This window comes from Chlorocebus sabaeus, chromosome 4 (genome assembly GCF_047675955.1).
Source record: "Chlorocebus sabaeus isolate Y175 chromosome 4, mChlSab1.0.hap1, whole genome shotgun sequence".
NCBI classification, from domain to species: Eukaryota; Metazoa; Chordata; class Mammalia; order Primates; family Cercopithecidae; genus Chlorocebus; species Chlorocebus sabaeus.
In genome coordinates this window covers 21,310,347-21,327,086 of record NC_132907.1, presented here as the reverse complement: position 1 = coordinate 21,327,086, position 16,740 = coordinate 21,310,347, and the positions used below count along the sequence as shown (strand labels likewise).

Genomic DNA, 16,740 nt, shown 5'->3' with positions numbered 1-16,740 from the left:
TTTGTTTTTGTCAGGTTTGTCAAAGATCAAATGGTTGTAGATGTGTGGTGTTATTTCTGAGGCCTCTGTTCTGTTTCATTGGTCTATATATCTGTTTTGTTACCTGTACCATGCTGTTTTGGTTACTATAGCCTTGTGGTATAGTTTGAAGCCAGGTAGCATGATGCCTTCAGCTTTGTTCTTTTTGCTTAGGATTGTCTTGGCTATACAAGCTCTTTTTTTGGTTCTATATGAAATTTAAAGTATTTTTTTCTAACTCTGTGAAGAAAATCAATGGTACCTTGATGGGAATAGCATTGAATCTATAAATTACTTTGGGCAATATGGCCATTTTTACCATATTGATTCTTCCTATCCATGAGCATAGAATGTTTTTCCATTTGTTTGTGTCCTCTCTTATTTGCTTGAGCAGTGGTTTGTAGCTCTACTTGAAGAGGTCCTTCACATCCCTTGTAAGTTGTATTCCTAGGTATTTTATTTACTCTCTTTGTAGCAATCATGAATGAGAGTTCACTCATGGTTTGGCTCTCTATTTGTCTATTGGTGTATAGGAAAGTTTGTGATTTTTGCACATTTATTTTGTATCCTGAGACTTTGCTGAAGTTGCTTATCAGCTTAAGGAGATTTTGGGCTGAGACAGTGGGGTTTTCTAAATATACAATCATGTTATCTGCAAACAGAGATAATTTGACTACCTGTCTTCCTAATTGAATACTCTTTATTTCTTTCTCTTGCCTGGTTGCCCTGGCCAGAACTTCCAATACTGTGTTGAATAGGAGTGGTGAGAGAGGACGTCCTTGTCTAGTGCTGATTTTCAGAGAGAATGCTTCCAGCTTTTGTCCATTCCGTATGATATTGGCTGTGGGTTTGTCATAAATAGTTCTTATTTTGAGATACCTTCCATCGATACCTAGTTTAGTGAGAGTTTTTAGCATGAAGGGGTGTTGAATTTTTTCCAAGGCCTTTTCTGCATCTATTGAGGTAATCATGTGGTTTTTGTCTTTGGTTCTGTTTATGTGATGGATTTCGTTTATTGAATTGCATGTGTTGAACCACCCTTGCATCCCAGGGATGAAGCTGACTTGATTGTGGTGGTTAAGCTTTTTAATGTACTGCTGGATTCGGTTTGCCAGTATTTTATTGAGGATTTTCACATTGATGTTTGTTCATCAGGGATATTGGCTTGAAATTTTTTTGTTGTTTTGTGTCTCTCGGGTTTTTTTGGTATCAGGATGATGCTGGCCTCATAAATGAGTTAGGGAGGAGTCCGTCTTTTTCTGTTGTTTGGAATAGTTTTAGAAGGAGTGGTACCAGCTCCTCTTTGTGCCTCTAGTAGAATTCAGCTGTGAATTTTTGTACAGATGGGGTTTCTCCATGTTGATCAGGCTGGTCTTGAACTCCCGACCACAGGTGATCTGCCCACTTCAGCCTCCCAGAGTGCTGGGATTTCACACGTGAGCCACCATGCCCGGCTGTGAATCTGTCTGGTCCTGGACTTTTTTGGTTCGTAGTCTGGCTAGCAGTCTGTCTATTTTGTTTATCTTTTCAAAAAACTAGCTCCTGAACTCACTGATTATTTTAAGAGATTTTCGTGTCTCTATCTCCTTCAGTTCTGCTGTGATCTCAGTTATTTCTTGTCTTCTGTTAGCTTTTGAATTTGTTTGCTCTTGCTTTTCTAGTTATTTTAATTGTATTGTTAGGGTGTCAATTTTAGGTCATTCCTGTGTTCTCCTATGGCCATTTAGTGCTATAAATTTACCTCTAAACACTGCTTTAGCTGTGTCCCGGAGATTCTGGTACGTTGTGTCTTTGTTATCTTTGATTTCAAAGAACTTACTTATTTCTGCCTTAATTTCGTGTTTATCCAGGAGTCATTCAGGAGCAGATTGTTCAGTTTCCATGTAGTTGTGCAATTCTGAGAGAGTTTCTTCATCCTGAGTTCTAATTTGATTGCATTGTGGTCTGAGAGACTGTTATGATTTCCGTTCTTTTGCATTTGCTGAGGAGTGTTTTACTTCCAATTATGTGGTCAATTTTAGAATAATTGTGATGTGGTGCTGAGAAGAATGTATATTATGTCAATTTGGGTGGAAAGTTCTGTAGATGTCTATTAGGTCTCCTTGGTCCAGAGCTTAGTTCAAGTCCTGAATATCCTTGTTAATTTTCTGTCTCAATGGTCTGTCTAATATTGTCAGTGGAGTGTTAAAGTCTCCCACTGTTATTGTGTGGGAGTCTAAGTCTCTTTGTAGGTCTCTGAGAACTTGCTTTATGAATCTGGGTGGTATTGTATTGGGTGCATATATGTTTAGGATAGTTAGCTCTTCTTGTTGCATCGATCCCTTTACCATTATTTAATGCCCTTCTTTGTCTCTTTTCATCTTTGTTGGTTTAAAATCTGTTTTATCAGAGAATCAGAGACTGGGATTGCAATGCCTGCTTTTCTTCTTCTTCTTCTTCTTCTTCTTCTTCTTCTTCTTCTTCTTCTTCTTCCTCTTCCTCTTCCTCTTCCTCTTCCTCCTTCCTTCCTTCTTCTTCCTTCTTTCTTCCTTCCTTCTTCTTCCTTCCTTCTTCTTCTTCCTTCTTCTTCCTTCTTTCTTCTTCTTCTTTCTTCTTCTTCTTCTTCTTTTCATTTGCTTGGTAAATCTTCCTCCATCTCTTTGTTTTGAGCCTATGTGTGTCTTTGTACGTGGGATGGGTCTCCTGAATAGAGCACACTGATGGGTCTTGACTCTTTATCCAATTTGCCAGTCTGTGTCTTTTAATTGGGGCATTTATTTTGATCCTGTCATTATGATGCTAGCTGGTTATTTTGCCCGTTAGTTGATACAGGTTCTTCAAGTGTCAGTGGTCTTTACATTTTGGTATGCTTTTGCAGTGACTGGTACCAGTTTTTCCTTTCCATATTTAGTGCTTCCTTCAGGAGCTCTTGTAAGGCAGGCCTGGTGGTGACAAAATTCCTCAGCACTTGCTTGTCTGTAAAGAATTATATTTCTTCTTCACTTACAAAGCTTAGTTTGGCTGGATATGAAATTCTGGGTTGAAAATTCTTTAAGAATGTTGAATGTCGGCCCCCACTCTCTTCTGGCTTGTAGGGTTTCTGTAGAGAGATCTGCTGTTATTCTGATGGGCTTCTCTTTGTAACCCGACCTTTGTCTCTGGCCTACCCTTAACATTTTTTCCTTCATTTCAACCTTGGTGAATCTGGTGATTATGTGTCTTGGGGTTGCTCTTCTCAAGGAGTATCTTTGCGGTTTTCTTTGTATTTCCTAAATTTGAATGTTGGCCTGTCTTGCTAGGTTGGGGAAGTTCTCCTGGATAATATCCTGAAGAGTGTTTTCCAACTTCGTTGCATTCTCCCCATCACTTTCAGGTACACCAATCAAATGTAGGTTTGGTCTTTTCACATAGTCCCATATTTCTTGAGGCTTTGTTCATTCTTTTTATGCTTTTTCTCTAATCTTGTCTTCACACTGTATTTCATTAAATTGATCTTCAATCTCTGATACCCTTTCTTTCGCTCATCAATTCAGCTATTGATACTTGTGTATGCTTCTCGAAGTTTTTGTGCTGTGTTTTTCAGCTCTATCAGGTCATTTATGTTCTTCTCAAAACTGGTTATTCTAGTTAGCAGTTCCTGTAATCTTTTATCAAGGTTCTTAGCTTCCTTGCGTTGGGTTAGAACATGCTCCTTTAGCTCGGAGGACTCTGTTATTACCCACCTTCTGAAGCCTACTTCTGTCAATTTGTCAAACTCATTCTCCATCCAGTTTTATTTCCTTGCTGGCATGGAGTTGTGATCCTTTGGAGGAAAAGATATGTTCTGTTTTTTGGAATTTTCAGCCTTTTTGCACTGTTTTTTCCTCGTCTTTGTGGATTTATCCACCTTTAGTCTTCGATGTTGGTAACCTTTGGATGGGGCTTTTGTGTGGTCATCCTCTTTGTTGATGTTGATGCTGTTGCTTTCTGTTTTTTAGTTTTCCTTCTAGCAGGACCCTCTTCTGAAGTTCTGCTGGAGTTTGCTGGAGGTCTACTCCAGACCCTGTTTGCCTGGGTGTCACCAGCAGAGGCTGCAGAACAGCAAAGATTGCTACCTGTTCCTTCCTCTGGAAGCTTTGTCCCAGAGGGGTACCACCAGATGCCAGCTGGAGCTCTCCTGTATGAGGTGTCTGTTGACCCCTACCATCAGGAGGCATTGGAATCAGGGACCCACTTGAGGAGGCAATCTGTTCCTTAGCAGAGCTTGAGCACTGTGCTGGACAATCTGCTGCTCTCTTCAGAACCAGCAGGCAGGAACGTTTAAGTCTGCTGAAACTGCGCCACAGCTGCCCCTTTCCCCAGGTGCTCTGTCCCAGGGAGATGGGAGTTTTATCAATAAGCCCCTGACGGGTTGCTGCCTTTCTTTCAGAGATGCCCTGCCCAGAGAGGAGGAATCTAGAAAGGCAGTCAGGCTACAGTGGCCTTGCCAAGCTGTGGTGGGTTCCACCCAGTTCGAACTTCCCGCTGGCTTTGTTTACGCTGTGAGGGGAAAACCTCCTACACAAGCCTCAGTAATGGCAGATGCTCCTCCCTTCACCAAGCTGGAGCATCCCAGGTCAACTTCAGTCTGCTGTGCCAGCAGCAAGAATTTCAAGCCAGTGGATCTTAGCTTGCTGGGCTCTGTGGGCATGGGATCCACTGAGCTAGACCACTTGGCTCCCTGGCTTCAGCCCCGTTTCCTGGGGAATGAACAGTTCTCTCTCTCTGGCGTTCCAGCTCCACTGGGGTACGAAAGAAACCTCCTGCAGCTAGCTCAGTGTCTGCCCAAATGGCCACCCAGTTTTGTTATTGAAACCCAGGGCCCTGGTTGTGTAGGCACCCAGTGGAATCTCCTGGTCTCCAGGTTGTGAAGACAGTGGGAAAAGCGTAATATCTAGGCCGGATAGCACCATCCCTCACTAACGGCACAGTCCCTCATGGTTTCCCTTGGCTAGGGGAGGGAGTTCCCAGACCCCTCATGCTTCCTGGGTGGGTCAACATCCCACCTTGCTTCTCCTAGCCTTTCTTGGCCTGCATCCACTTTCTAATCAGTCCCAATGAGATGAGCCGAATACCTCAGGTGGAAATGCAGAAATCACCCACCTTCTGCCTTGGTCTCACTGGGAGCTGCAGACAGGAACTGTTCCTATTGGACCATCTTGCCCGGGAATCCCAAAAGCCGTTACTCTTAACCAGTGTGACACACACTAGTTTTGAGCAGTAGCAAAAAGAACAATGTGCGTGTTGGAGACTCAGATCAGAACTTGAAAGTCATTGGAAAATGGAAGAAAGGACAATATGAATGGGGATTTCAGTTGAAGAAACTTTTAAAAGCAGTAGTGGCATGCATCTGGTTGATGTAGAAAGAGAAGAGTTCAGACAAAGGTGACTAATGAGAGATAGTAAAAGGAAAGTAGAATGTATGAGTCATGCAGTGGGGAGATTTCCTTTTGGCAACTACTCTTGCTTTAAGCACAAAAAAAAAGAGAATAGCTTGCTGAAGACATTTTTATAGCATTAATATATGAGTCTGAGGAGAATTTTTTCCCATTTGACTTGCTTTCTATTCATCATCTTTTTCTTTTCTAGATGATTCCACGTCAAGGTATTTCAGATGCCACTTTCTTATTCTCATGTGACTGTTATATCTTAGGTATATTTTCTGGATTAAAATAGAATAGTTTTTAGTTTACGTTTGTTTTTATTAATCTCCATAATTTGTTTACATGTGGTCATGATGCTATTCTCTGGTTCAGAATTGAGGTACTAAAAGAAGTAGGTTTTAATTAGCATGTTAAATTATAGTAATGTTGAAAGATTCCATTTATTACGTATGGGATTTTACTGTAGGAAGTTAGTCTTCTTCAAGATTTTTCTACTAGTACTGCTTTCACTTTTTAAACCAACTTTAATATACTGCTGTAAATTCATAGTTTTTCTCCTTCTAGTCTCCCCTCCCCATCTCTCTTGTGAGAAAATAATTTGAAGTCAGATAAGGTCTTTCTTCTGAAGGAACTGACAATTTAGTATCTAACACAATAAGTGCCATGCAAGAGCAGGGAAACAAGGAATATTAAATTCTGTGGCACAGGGGACAGACATTCTATTAAGATACCAAGATATATTTCAGCTGATCCTTGAAGGCTTGTGACAGAGCTCGGAAAGGCACTGTAGACAGAGGAACAGCCTGAGGAAGGCATAGAGCAACCCAGGTCATTCAGTGAGCTGTAGCCTAAACAAGGGGGAGCCTTCTACAGATTTCACTGTACCTCCTGGAGACAAACATGAGTCAGGGTGATTGCTTCTAAAAGAGGAGTTATAGGTTTAACCTGCGACTAGTGTGCAGCTGGTGTCTCTATAACACTAAGAAGGAAGGACATAAAAAAAGTTCTGCAGAATGGAGGCAAAGCTGGAGTCCAACATAAGGGAAAAAACATATACACCTATAGCTCTCCACCTTTGAAAAAACTTGCTAGAGGGAACTCCACATGACAGAAGTTATTTCCATTCCATAGATCACCCCAGTTGCTCATTGCTGGCTGTTTTTCTCTCAGTTTTTGATGTTTTATTATGCAGCTATCCATTGATCCTTTTAGTGATAGATGCATTTATTGAACTTGTGCCATGTACCAGGTACTGTTCTATGTTCTGTATGTTTTCCAGCTTATTTAATAGCTTTCTTCTCTTATGATTTTATTTTAATGGTCTTGGTAACTTCCCTGTGTTGCATAGATCACAACTATTACACAGCCACCCCCAGCTGCAGGGTAAGCTGGGTAAGTGAGTATTTAGTCTTTCTTGCCTTGATAGTGGAGGCCGGCCACAAAAATGGAAGTTAGAAATGAGTATGTCTGCTACATAATCACTTTTCTTACTTGCTTCCTTTGTTTAGTCTATCCCCTTTCATTTCTTTCTTGTAAATCTAACTCTTTTTCTCTGAAGAAACTAAAATTCTTTAAAGATTAAGAATCTTCACTATTTGACATATAAAAGTTCATGAAGAATAAATTACAGCTTGGGTTTTAAATTTTACTTGTATAGATTAACATCAAATTTTAGCATTATAAAAGCAATTCTACAGAGGGAACATTTACATTATGCTTCAGTATCTTCAGTGGTACCTTACTGTTCAGCATAAACATCATATGCCAAAGAAGTATAATCTTTTGTTGTATATTTCCTTTGTTGATTTTTAAAGACATTATTATTATGAATCAAATGGCAGTTGTTTATTTTACCTACATTGAAGTTTTTAGTTATAGTGAGTTGAACTCCAAATTTATAAAGCAGTAGAATCATTTAATAAAAGCAGTTGGATTAGCTCATTCATTCATTAAATATTAAGTTCCTGTTATGTGCTTGAGGGTATGGAGAGATGAAAGAGTTGGTAGGGAATGATATTTGGGGATAGGCTGTCTCTATGAAAATAAAAGCAATTACCAATTTTAATTTTAAAATAAAATATACATAAACACTTATAAATAGTAATAAAATATAAACCCATAAACACTCATGAACAACAAAATACACACCCATAAAAGTAAATGGAAGGGTGGATGGATGAATGGGTGTGTGGACAGAGACTGATAGACACTTAATAAATTAAGATTGATGTTGTAGTTAATGGTGTTTCAATATTATGTTGTCTAAAAGTATGTTAACTTTTTTAAAAAATTAAGGTTGACAGATTTGCAATGGAATTAGAACAGAGCCGAAATTTGAGCAATACCATAGTGCACATTGACATGGATGCTTTCTATGCAGCTGTAGAAATGAGGGACAATCCAGAATTGAAGGATAAACCTATCGCTGTAGGATCAATGAGTATGCTGGTAAGTAAAGATCAAAGACAAAAAGGAAATTTTATAACATATTCAAGTAAGCTTTACTGTTTCATGAAGGGGGAATTCTTTATTGAGGTCTACCAGTTTGCTGAGTATTTTTCTGGGTGCCTTATATATGACTCAATTACTGAATCCTTTCAACATACTTTAAGGCAGGGGACTCCTGCCCCTGGTTCACAGATTGTTATTGGTCCATGGCCTGTTGGAAACTGGACCTCACAACAGGAGGTGAGCATCAGACAAGTGAACGAAGCTTCATCTGTATTTACAACCACTTCCCATCACTTGCAGTATGCCCGAACTCGGTCAGATCAGTTGTGGCACTGGATTCTCATAGGAGCACAAACCCTGTTGTGAACTGCGCATGCGAGGGATCCAGGTTACATACTCATTATGAGAATCAAATGCCTGATGATCTGTCACTGTCTCCCATCACCCCCAGATGGGATTGTCTAATTGCAGGAAAACAAGCTCAGGGCTCCAATTGATTCTATATCATGGTGAGTTGTATAATTATTTCATTATATATTACAATGTAATTATAATAGGAATAAAGTGCACAATAAATGTAACATGCTTGAATCATCGCGAAACCATCACCCCACCAGTCCGTGGAATAATTGTCTTCCACAAAACCAGTCTCTGGTGCCAAAAAGGTTAGGAACTGCTGCTTTAAGGTACTAGTTTTTATTTCCATTTGGCAAAAAAGAAAACTCAGAGAGATGCTTAATAACTTGCCCAAAGTTACAAACCTAGTAACTTCCATGGCAAATTAAATTTTTCCATAAGTAACCATTCTAGTTAAAGAGAGTTGAATAAGAAAGCAAAGGAAATGTTATTCTAAGGTATTAATAGAGATTTTCAAACTGGTCTGCAGGCCAAATCCAGCTTTTTATTGGAGCAAAGTTGCACCCATTTATTTATTACTATTGTTGCACTAAAAGAGCAGAGTTCAATAATTCAATGATCTGCAAAGCCTAAAATGATTACTATCTGGACTTTCACAGAAAAGAAAAGGTTTGCCAACCCTAGTTCTGGAATAACGTATTTCATTAGTAGAGTACATTTAGAATGCAGTTAAATTGTTTCTCCCATGACTTAGAACTTTGCTTTTCTGATTACTGTGTTGCTGTTCCTTTTTACACTCTAACTTTAGAAGGTAAAAATGACCAGGATAGCTATGTGTGGCTGAAAGTGTGTTGGGAATTAAAAGTAGCAACTGAAATAGATGGGCTTTGGTACTTAAAAAGTATTAGATAAACAAGAAGAGTTCTTCTCTGTTCCTAACTCCTTCCCATGCCTTAGATAGCTACAAAACTAATTCTTACTGAGTGATTATTTTATTATAAAACTATAATCTGTTTGTTTTTTATCTCTGCCTCTGTGAGTATGCAGGCAACTGATAACTCTGTTTCCAAACCACTGTTTTTTGAAAGGAAACTCCCCTTTCCTACAAATCATCAATAAATATTTCAAAAATATATATTTAATTTTATTAAGATGTAACACCATAAATTTATGTATGTTTATGTATGTGTATACATACAAACTTGCTGTAGCCATGTTAAAGCTAAACCGACTGCTTTTGAAATCTACAAAATATTTTCTTTCCTACAGTTTCTGTCCTCCTAAAAATCAGTTATTGTTTCTAAATTCAAAATTACTATTTGTTATATTTAAACAAAGATTACTCCCTTTGTATGTTGAACAAATAGGTTTCCCTTCTAATAAGCATAACTGTTTGTCCTATTAAACATATAAAAGTATATCTACAAATTAATGGGAGTCGTTTCATTATTCCTACTGATAGAATTCTTTTTTGGTGAATTTGATGGATTTTTGAAATGTTCTAACTTGGCACTGAGAGTTGCAACTGAGATCGTATAGCAGTTATCTATTGCTGCATAACAGCTGCCCGCAGTATTTAGTGGATAGCCAAAATTTATTAGCTCATGATTCTGTAATTTGAGCAGAGTGCAATGGCGATGGCTCAACCCTGCTCTACCTGGATTTGGCTAGGGCAATTTAACTGAGGTTAAAAAATCCAAGATGGCTTCATTCACAGGTCTGGCACTTGGACTGAGGAGATCGGAATGGATTCCAGCTTCAGAACTTTCTCCTCTCCATTGTTGCTTCAACATTGAGTAATCTACCCCGAAATATTTACAATGGTTGCTGGATTACTAAAAGCAAAAACTTAGGTTTCGGAACTCAGTGTCACTTCCCTCACATTATTTTCATCTAACCAAGTCACAAGGCAAGTCACATGGCATGAGGAACTAGAACCCACTTTTGATAAGAGTAACTGTAAAGTGTTGTGGCTGTGATCTACAATATACCACAAATTTAAAAGTTAGAGAAATTCTTATTTAAAAGTTTGTTTCTCCTCTACTATAGATCTAGCTTTTATGTCAATTCTATTAAACTTATTTACTAAAGCATTGGTTTTGTTTCTAGTGCTATCCACATTTTCTGTTTCAGAACACTGACTAAGGATTAGTATAGTTCTGAGTACTATCAAGATGTTTTAAGTGCCATTTGAAAATCATTAGAGGAAAATTCATATTATCGTGAAATAATTCCTTCATTTGATTCTGTTTTGCATTTCTTTGAAATTTCACTTGAGATTCCAAATAAGGATTTAATTTGTGATATAATTTGTTTTATAAATAGTCCTACGGTCTACCACATTCACATAGACTTTCATCAGATATCATCATCAACAGGATTTAATAAGCAATATTCTCCTCTTTTTTTTTTTTTTGAAATGAAAGGCCTCACATATTTATTACTGAACCCAGCCAACCAACGCATTCATAATAGATTCAGAGAGGAAAATATGTCGAACTCTCCAGAGAGTGGTGACATTTTCAGTTTGATATGGTAATATGATCGTGACCTTCAGACAGCACAAATATATGTGCCATCTCATGTGCAATTCCTTATAGACCCAGCTTGGTTCTTCTGCAGTGTCTCCTTGTGGAGTTGTACCTTATTTTATTTCCAGTTTTCATCCGAATCCACTGGGGAATGGTACGATTTTGCTTTTGTTTCTTGGCCAGGAATCGCTTAATCCTGAAAGTCTTGTGAGAAGACATGGCGAGAAGTGGAGGCAAGAACCAATATTCTCCTTTTTACTCTCATACTTTTGTAGTTCCATCTCCTAGTCAAAATGTTTTCAGCAGAAAAGATAATTAAGCCTTAAGAAAAAAACCTTAGGCCGGGCGCGGTGGCTCAAGCCTGTAATCCCAGCACTTTGGGAGGCCGAGACGGGCGGATCACGAGGTCAGGAGATCGAGACCATCCTAGCTAACACGGTGAAACCCCGTCTCTACTAAAAATACAAGAAAATTAGCCGGGCGAGGTGGCGGGCGCCTGTAGTCCCAGCTACTCAGGAGGCTGAGGCAGGAGAATGGCGTGAACCCGGGGGGGGGGGGGGGGGGGGGGGGGTGGGGCGGAGCTTGCAGTGAGCCGAGATCGCGCCACTGCACTCCAGCCTGGGGCACAGAGCAAGACTCCGTCTCAAAAAAAAAAAAAGAAAAAAACCTTAATTTCTAAACTTATTTTAAGCTTTAATCACTTCATTTTGGAGACTTAATTTGGTTGACCACATAGTAGACCTTTTATTTTTGTTCTAGATGAAGTTTCCAAAATCCCAAATAGAGCAAATTCCAAAAGTTTACTATTATACTATACTATTACTTTCTATAATGTAACGTCTTTACTATTTGTATACTATTATTTTATGACTATTCTGTATGACTTACTATATTATTACTTTCATGTAACGTAACTCACCATCATTCAAACTTTGATATTCATTCTATAACAAGTATGCCTTAAAACCAATGACGTTTAGTTAGTAGAAATTTTAAAAAATCTTTTTATTAGCACAGTCTTGTTTATATCTGGTATCGCATTATAAATATAGGGATAGTAATGGGAGAGGGTCATGGTATCAAAATACTGTGACAGAATAAGTCAAAATTTGGATTAAAACAGAGGCCTATAAATGAAATGTCCTTGAATTGAAAAGGCACATATTAATGTATTTCCTATGAATGCATTGATCAGTATGTCCATTTAGGTTTGTATATTTTTTTCCATGTGGTCCAATATCTTTCAGTCTACTTCAAATTACCATGCAAGGAGGTTTGGTGTTCGTGCAGCCATGCCAGGATTTATTGCTAAGAGACTCTGCCCACAACTTACAATAGTGCCCCCAAACTTTGACAAATACCGAGCTGTGAGTAAAGAGGTAAGTTAATGTCTCACCCCTACTTTAGGCTTTCACTGATTTCCTGTCACCTGCAGAGTCAAGTCCGAGTGCCTTAGCACATAGGATTTGGTCTTAGCTTATGCTTTCAGTCAAGCCTCCTATCACTTCTTCAGCTTGTATATTGAATACTGAGCTGCATATAGTATCCAGAATACATCATTCTTTTTCCCAATTATTTGCCTTTCCATGCAGTTTTCATTTGCTTAGAAAACTCTTCCCATTTCCTCCAACTTTGAACTGCCTTAATGATCATATAAAATTAAGTTTAGCTCTTTTTTCTTAATGTACAATATACATTTTTTCTAGAACCACATTTTATTAATAACTTACAGAATCTACTCATCATTAATGTCAACCTATTATCTGAATAATTATTTGTTAATGTTGTTAAACAGTGACAAAATTCATGTATTTTGATTAGCCTACTTTTCTTGCCCTATAATCATTTACTGTCTAAGACTGATAATTGAAAAGGGAGTAATGCATTGCTTTGAAAAGGATCTTTGAAGTAGATTTGATTATTTACTAAAATTGCCAAACTGTCATATGTGGAAACTGTCATTTTTTCTATTTTTTATGACAAGTGGTTTATCATGCAGTGCTGGAATAAAATTTTAGACTGCTATATCAAATACTTTTAGACTACTGTAGTAAAATGTGTTTAAGACTACTGTCTGAATGGAAACACTTAAAAAACTGTAGCCTAATACTTATTACTCTTGTTATGCCAGGGGTCTTTAAATTCACCCCTCTTATTTTTATTCCACCTCATTTTCCCGAGAAATGACACTATTCCAAGTTTAAACACAGGTTTTTTTTTTTTTTTTTTACGTCCAAGGCGATCTGTGACAGCAAGTGCTTTGTGTATACCTCTGAAAAGGCAGTGTAGGAGAGGGGAGCACACTCACATTTGGTTACTGTTTATCTCTTTCATTGTATTCCTAATTAAAAAGAGATAAAATACTAATCATAAATATAGCATTTTAAGAAGTTTTAAAAATCCTACAAAAATTTAGTAAGAGAAGGCATTCTTTAAAGTCGTGCTTTAACTCAGCAATACTTCTGGCAGTATGCCAGTGACAACCAAAGTGTTTTTAGTTATTTTAGTCTGGTTACTTATGTAAGTCGGAGAACTCTTCAAATTTGAGCCGGATCTAGCTAGTTTATTTGCAGATAACAAATGAGTTCTTATGTGTAAATGAACTATAGAACAAATTCATCACTGCCTATGGATACATTAATATTCATGACTTGGTTAGAAAGTTTAAGAAGAAGCCCTCCCTATTTTTTGAGACAGGGTCTCACCCCATAGCCCAGGCTCAATGCTGTGACTCGATCATACCTCACTGTAACCTTAAACTCTTGAATTAAGCAATCCTTGGCCTCATCCTCCTGAGTAGCTAGAATGACAGGCATGCATCACCACATCCTCCTAATTTTAAAATTTTTTTGCAGAGATAGGGTTTCGCTATGTTGCTCAGGCTAGGTTTAAACTCCTGGCCTCAGAAAATTATCTTGCCCAGGCCCCCAAAGTGCTGGGATTACAGGCAGGAGCCACCATGCCCAGCTAGCCATTTTTGTTTTATCCAAGATATTGGAGCTTTAAGTGCTTGATTTTTACTGGAACATGTCTCTTTTAATTCTTATAGCAATATCCTATGTAAAGGAAGTTAATAAATACTCAACAGTGTCTCTAGGGAGTACTTCTCATTCAGAATCTCAGTTGGCTGCCAGTTACAGACTTCACAGGGTTTCATTTTCATTGGAAAGATTCTGTTTGAGCACATTATAACAAGAACAAAGCTAATTAAGGCACTCTCTGAGTAAAACTTGGCCAAGTTTATATCACCATTTTCTAAAATTCCCTTTGACTCAGCTGTTCATAATTATATTAAGCTAAAAAGCTTTCTTTTTATAAAACAAGAAACAGTTTTCTTGTGATACAGTAGACAGTTTTAAAAGCTAAATGGAAGCATAGCATAATTCAGCAAATATATTTTCTAATACACATTTTTTTTTTGAGGCACGGTCTCACTCAGTCACCCAATCTGGAAAATATGCATATTATATTGACAACCATTGCCTCTAATTATAGCTAATACTTAAGTGGTTAGAAAAAAAAGTCATAGTTTTATATAATAACACTATCTTATATAAAAGGCATTTCTGAATTGTAGCAACTATAATTCTAATCTTTATATGTATTTCTTTTATCCTAAGATGTAACTCCAGACTTTTCCCCATCATTTAAGATAATCATGGAAGTACACTATAGATTTGTCATTTTTTTCCATTCCAGATCTTAATAAGTAACAGGAAATAGAGAACATTCATTTTCCTGTATGGATTAATGCATTAATTAATGTTAAGTGGACTTTTATGTGCATGTTATAATTAATTGAAATATTTTCTAAAGCAACATAGTACCTTTATATAAGATTATTCCTTTTTAAAATGAACCAAAAACAATAAATCACAAAAGGCAGGAGGGAATAGAATCCTATCATTCCCACTTCAGCTTCTGACGAGCTACCTAAATTTAACCTTAACCGTTTTTTTGTATGTATGTGCCTACCAGATAATGTTGTCTGAGATTTATTTGAATTGCTTATTATAACTAGATATAGGTAGCTAAATAGAGATTGTATCAAATGAACCTATTTTGTGGTCTTCTGCCTTCATGGTCTATTTTAATACAAAAAGAAATTTTGAAAATATTCCCTGGTAGTGGATTATTTATTCCTTAAATCCATGAGCTATTGACTGCAGGATTGTTACTGTAGTTGCAAACTAAGAATATTAACATTTCTTATCAGCTACATATGACAGAAGAAATTTGCTATCACAGCAAAATTTAAACTTCTTTTTGTTTCCTTTGAAGGTTAAGGAAATACTTGCTGATTATGATCCCAATTTTATGGCCATGAGTCTTGATGAAGCCTACTTGAATATAACAAAGCACTTAGAAGAAAGACAAAATTGGCCTGAGGATAAAAGAAAGTATTTCATCAAAATGGGAAGCTCTGTAGAAAATGGTAAGCAACTTATTAAGACTATCAAACCAAGAAGCAGTGAAAAAAAAACCCCACAACTCTTGGAATTGATCCAATTAATTTATTAGCCTGTATAGGTAGAAGGCATAGATGTACCTTTATAAAAATGTAAAATCAGAAAATTTTAAAAATACCAGTGGGTTTTCTACATTAAACATGTAGAATATCACATATAAATGAAATGTGATTGTTAAATCTCTAAGCTTAAGAGTCTGCAGAATCCCTGAACAAAGTAATTTTATAGCAGTTATTTTCCTAAGGTCTAACTAACTAAGAGTTTGGATGGCATTGAAGCTGAGGAAGTTGTCTGTTTAAAGTTGCCTTTTGTTGTTGTTAGAAAAGACTAGCCTCAAGCATATCAAAACATTGGATGGTTCTATTTTTCTTCATTTTCCTAATTTTCCTAATAATCTAATTATTATAGCAATTATAACTGTTTTTAACTCTGCCAAAATTAATGACTTCTCACTCCCTTCTTTGCCTTACACTGTATAATTTCAAGACTCCAGGGTTTTTTTTTTTTTTTTTAATCCCTTTATTACCTATCCAAAAGCAATGCCAAGAAACATGCAGATATTACACATACTGCTTTCAACATTTTGTCAAAGGTATGATTATATCTGAGATGTCCTGGACCCCTGAACAAAGTTCACCTGGATGAAAAAGTGACACAGAAGGGTTTGCTCACAACCCACAGGAACATTTCACGTGCACAACTCTGCTTCAGACGGGCCAGACAGTGCTGGGGAGACCTGTTTGTAACTTTCCCTGAAGCAAAAATGGTAGATCCCCAGTGACATTAATCTAACTATCTCACATTGTTTGTGACTCACATCATTTGGAGCAAGTTTAATATGGGCACCAAGTCATAACTTCATTACCTTATTTAAAGCCCTAAGGGATTGGTCTCTCTTTTCTTTTATAGGAACATTAAACAATAATCATCATTTCTGGACACAGAGGCATAGAGCGAAAGGTTTTCCTTATTTGGTGTAACTTTATTGTTTGAGGATGTGGTACATAAAACCTGATGTCACTTTGTATAAAATCTTACTTTATTAATTCCTTACTTTCACAAGAGAATGAGGGAATATCATTAAATAATTATGTCAAAGCATCCCCTGAGGGCCTCCCATAACAATTACTTGCATGATATGTTTTAAAATTTTTACATTGGGATTAAAGTAAGTATTTTCATTTTCTACTAATTTTTTTTTTTTTTTTTTGAGATAAAGTCTCACTCTGTTGCCCAGGCTGGAGTGCAGTGGCATGGTCTCAGCTCACTGCAGTCTCTGCCTGCTGGATTCAAGCAGTTCTCCTGCCTCAGCCTCCTGAGTATCTGGGATTAGAGGGGCCTGCCACCACACCTGGCTAGATTTTGTATTTTTAGTAGAAGCGGAGTTTCACCATGTTGGCCAGGCTGGTCTCAAACTCCTGACTTCAGGTGATCTGCCCGCCTCAGTCTTCCAAAGTGCTAGGATTACAGGCGTGAGCCACCACGCCCGGCCTACTAATGTTCTTTTCATTTCTTATAATGTCCAAACTCACT

The 16,740-nt window shown here is 37.5% G+C and overlaps 1 protein-coding gene across 3 annotated transcripts in view; it reads left to right on the top strand.

Annotated features, from left to right (window-relative positions):
* Positions 1-16,740, top strand: part of POLK (DNA polymerase kappa) — a 98,715-nt gene that overhangs the window by 50,822 nt on the left and 31,153 nt on the right. For all 3 annotated transcript variants that reach the window (XM_007975664.3, XM_073014673.1, XM_007975679.3), the window contains exons 4-6: positions 7,695-7,847; positions 11,986-12,117; positions 15,020-15,173. In XM_007975664.3, the coding sequence (XP_007973855.1) occupies positions 7,695-7,847; positions 11,986-12,117; positions 15,020-15,173 (439 nt within the window). The remainder of the gene's footprint in view (positions 1-7,694; positions 7,848-11,985; positions 12,118-15,019; positions 15,174-16,740) is intronic.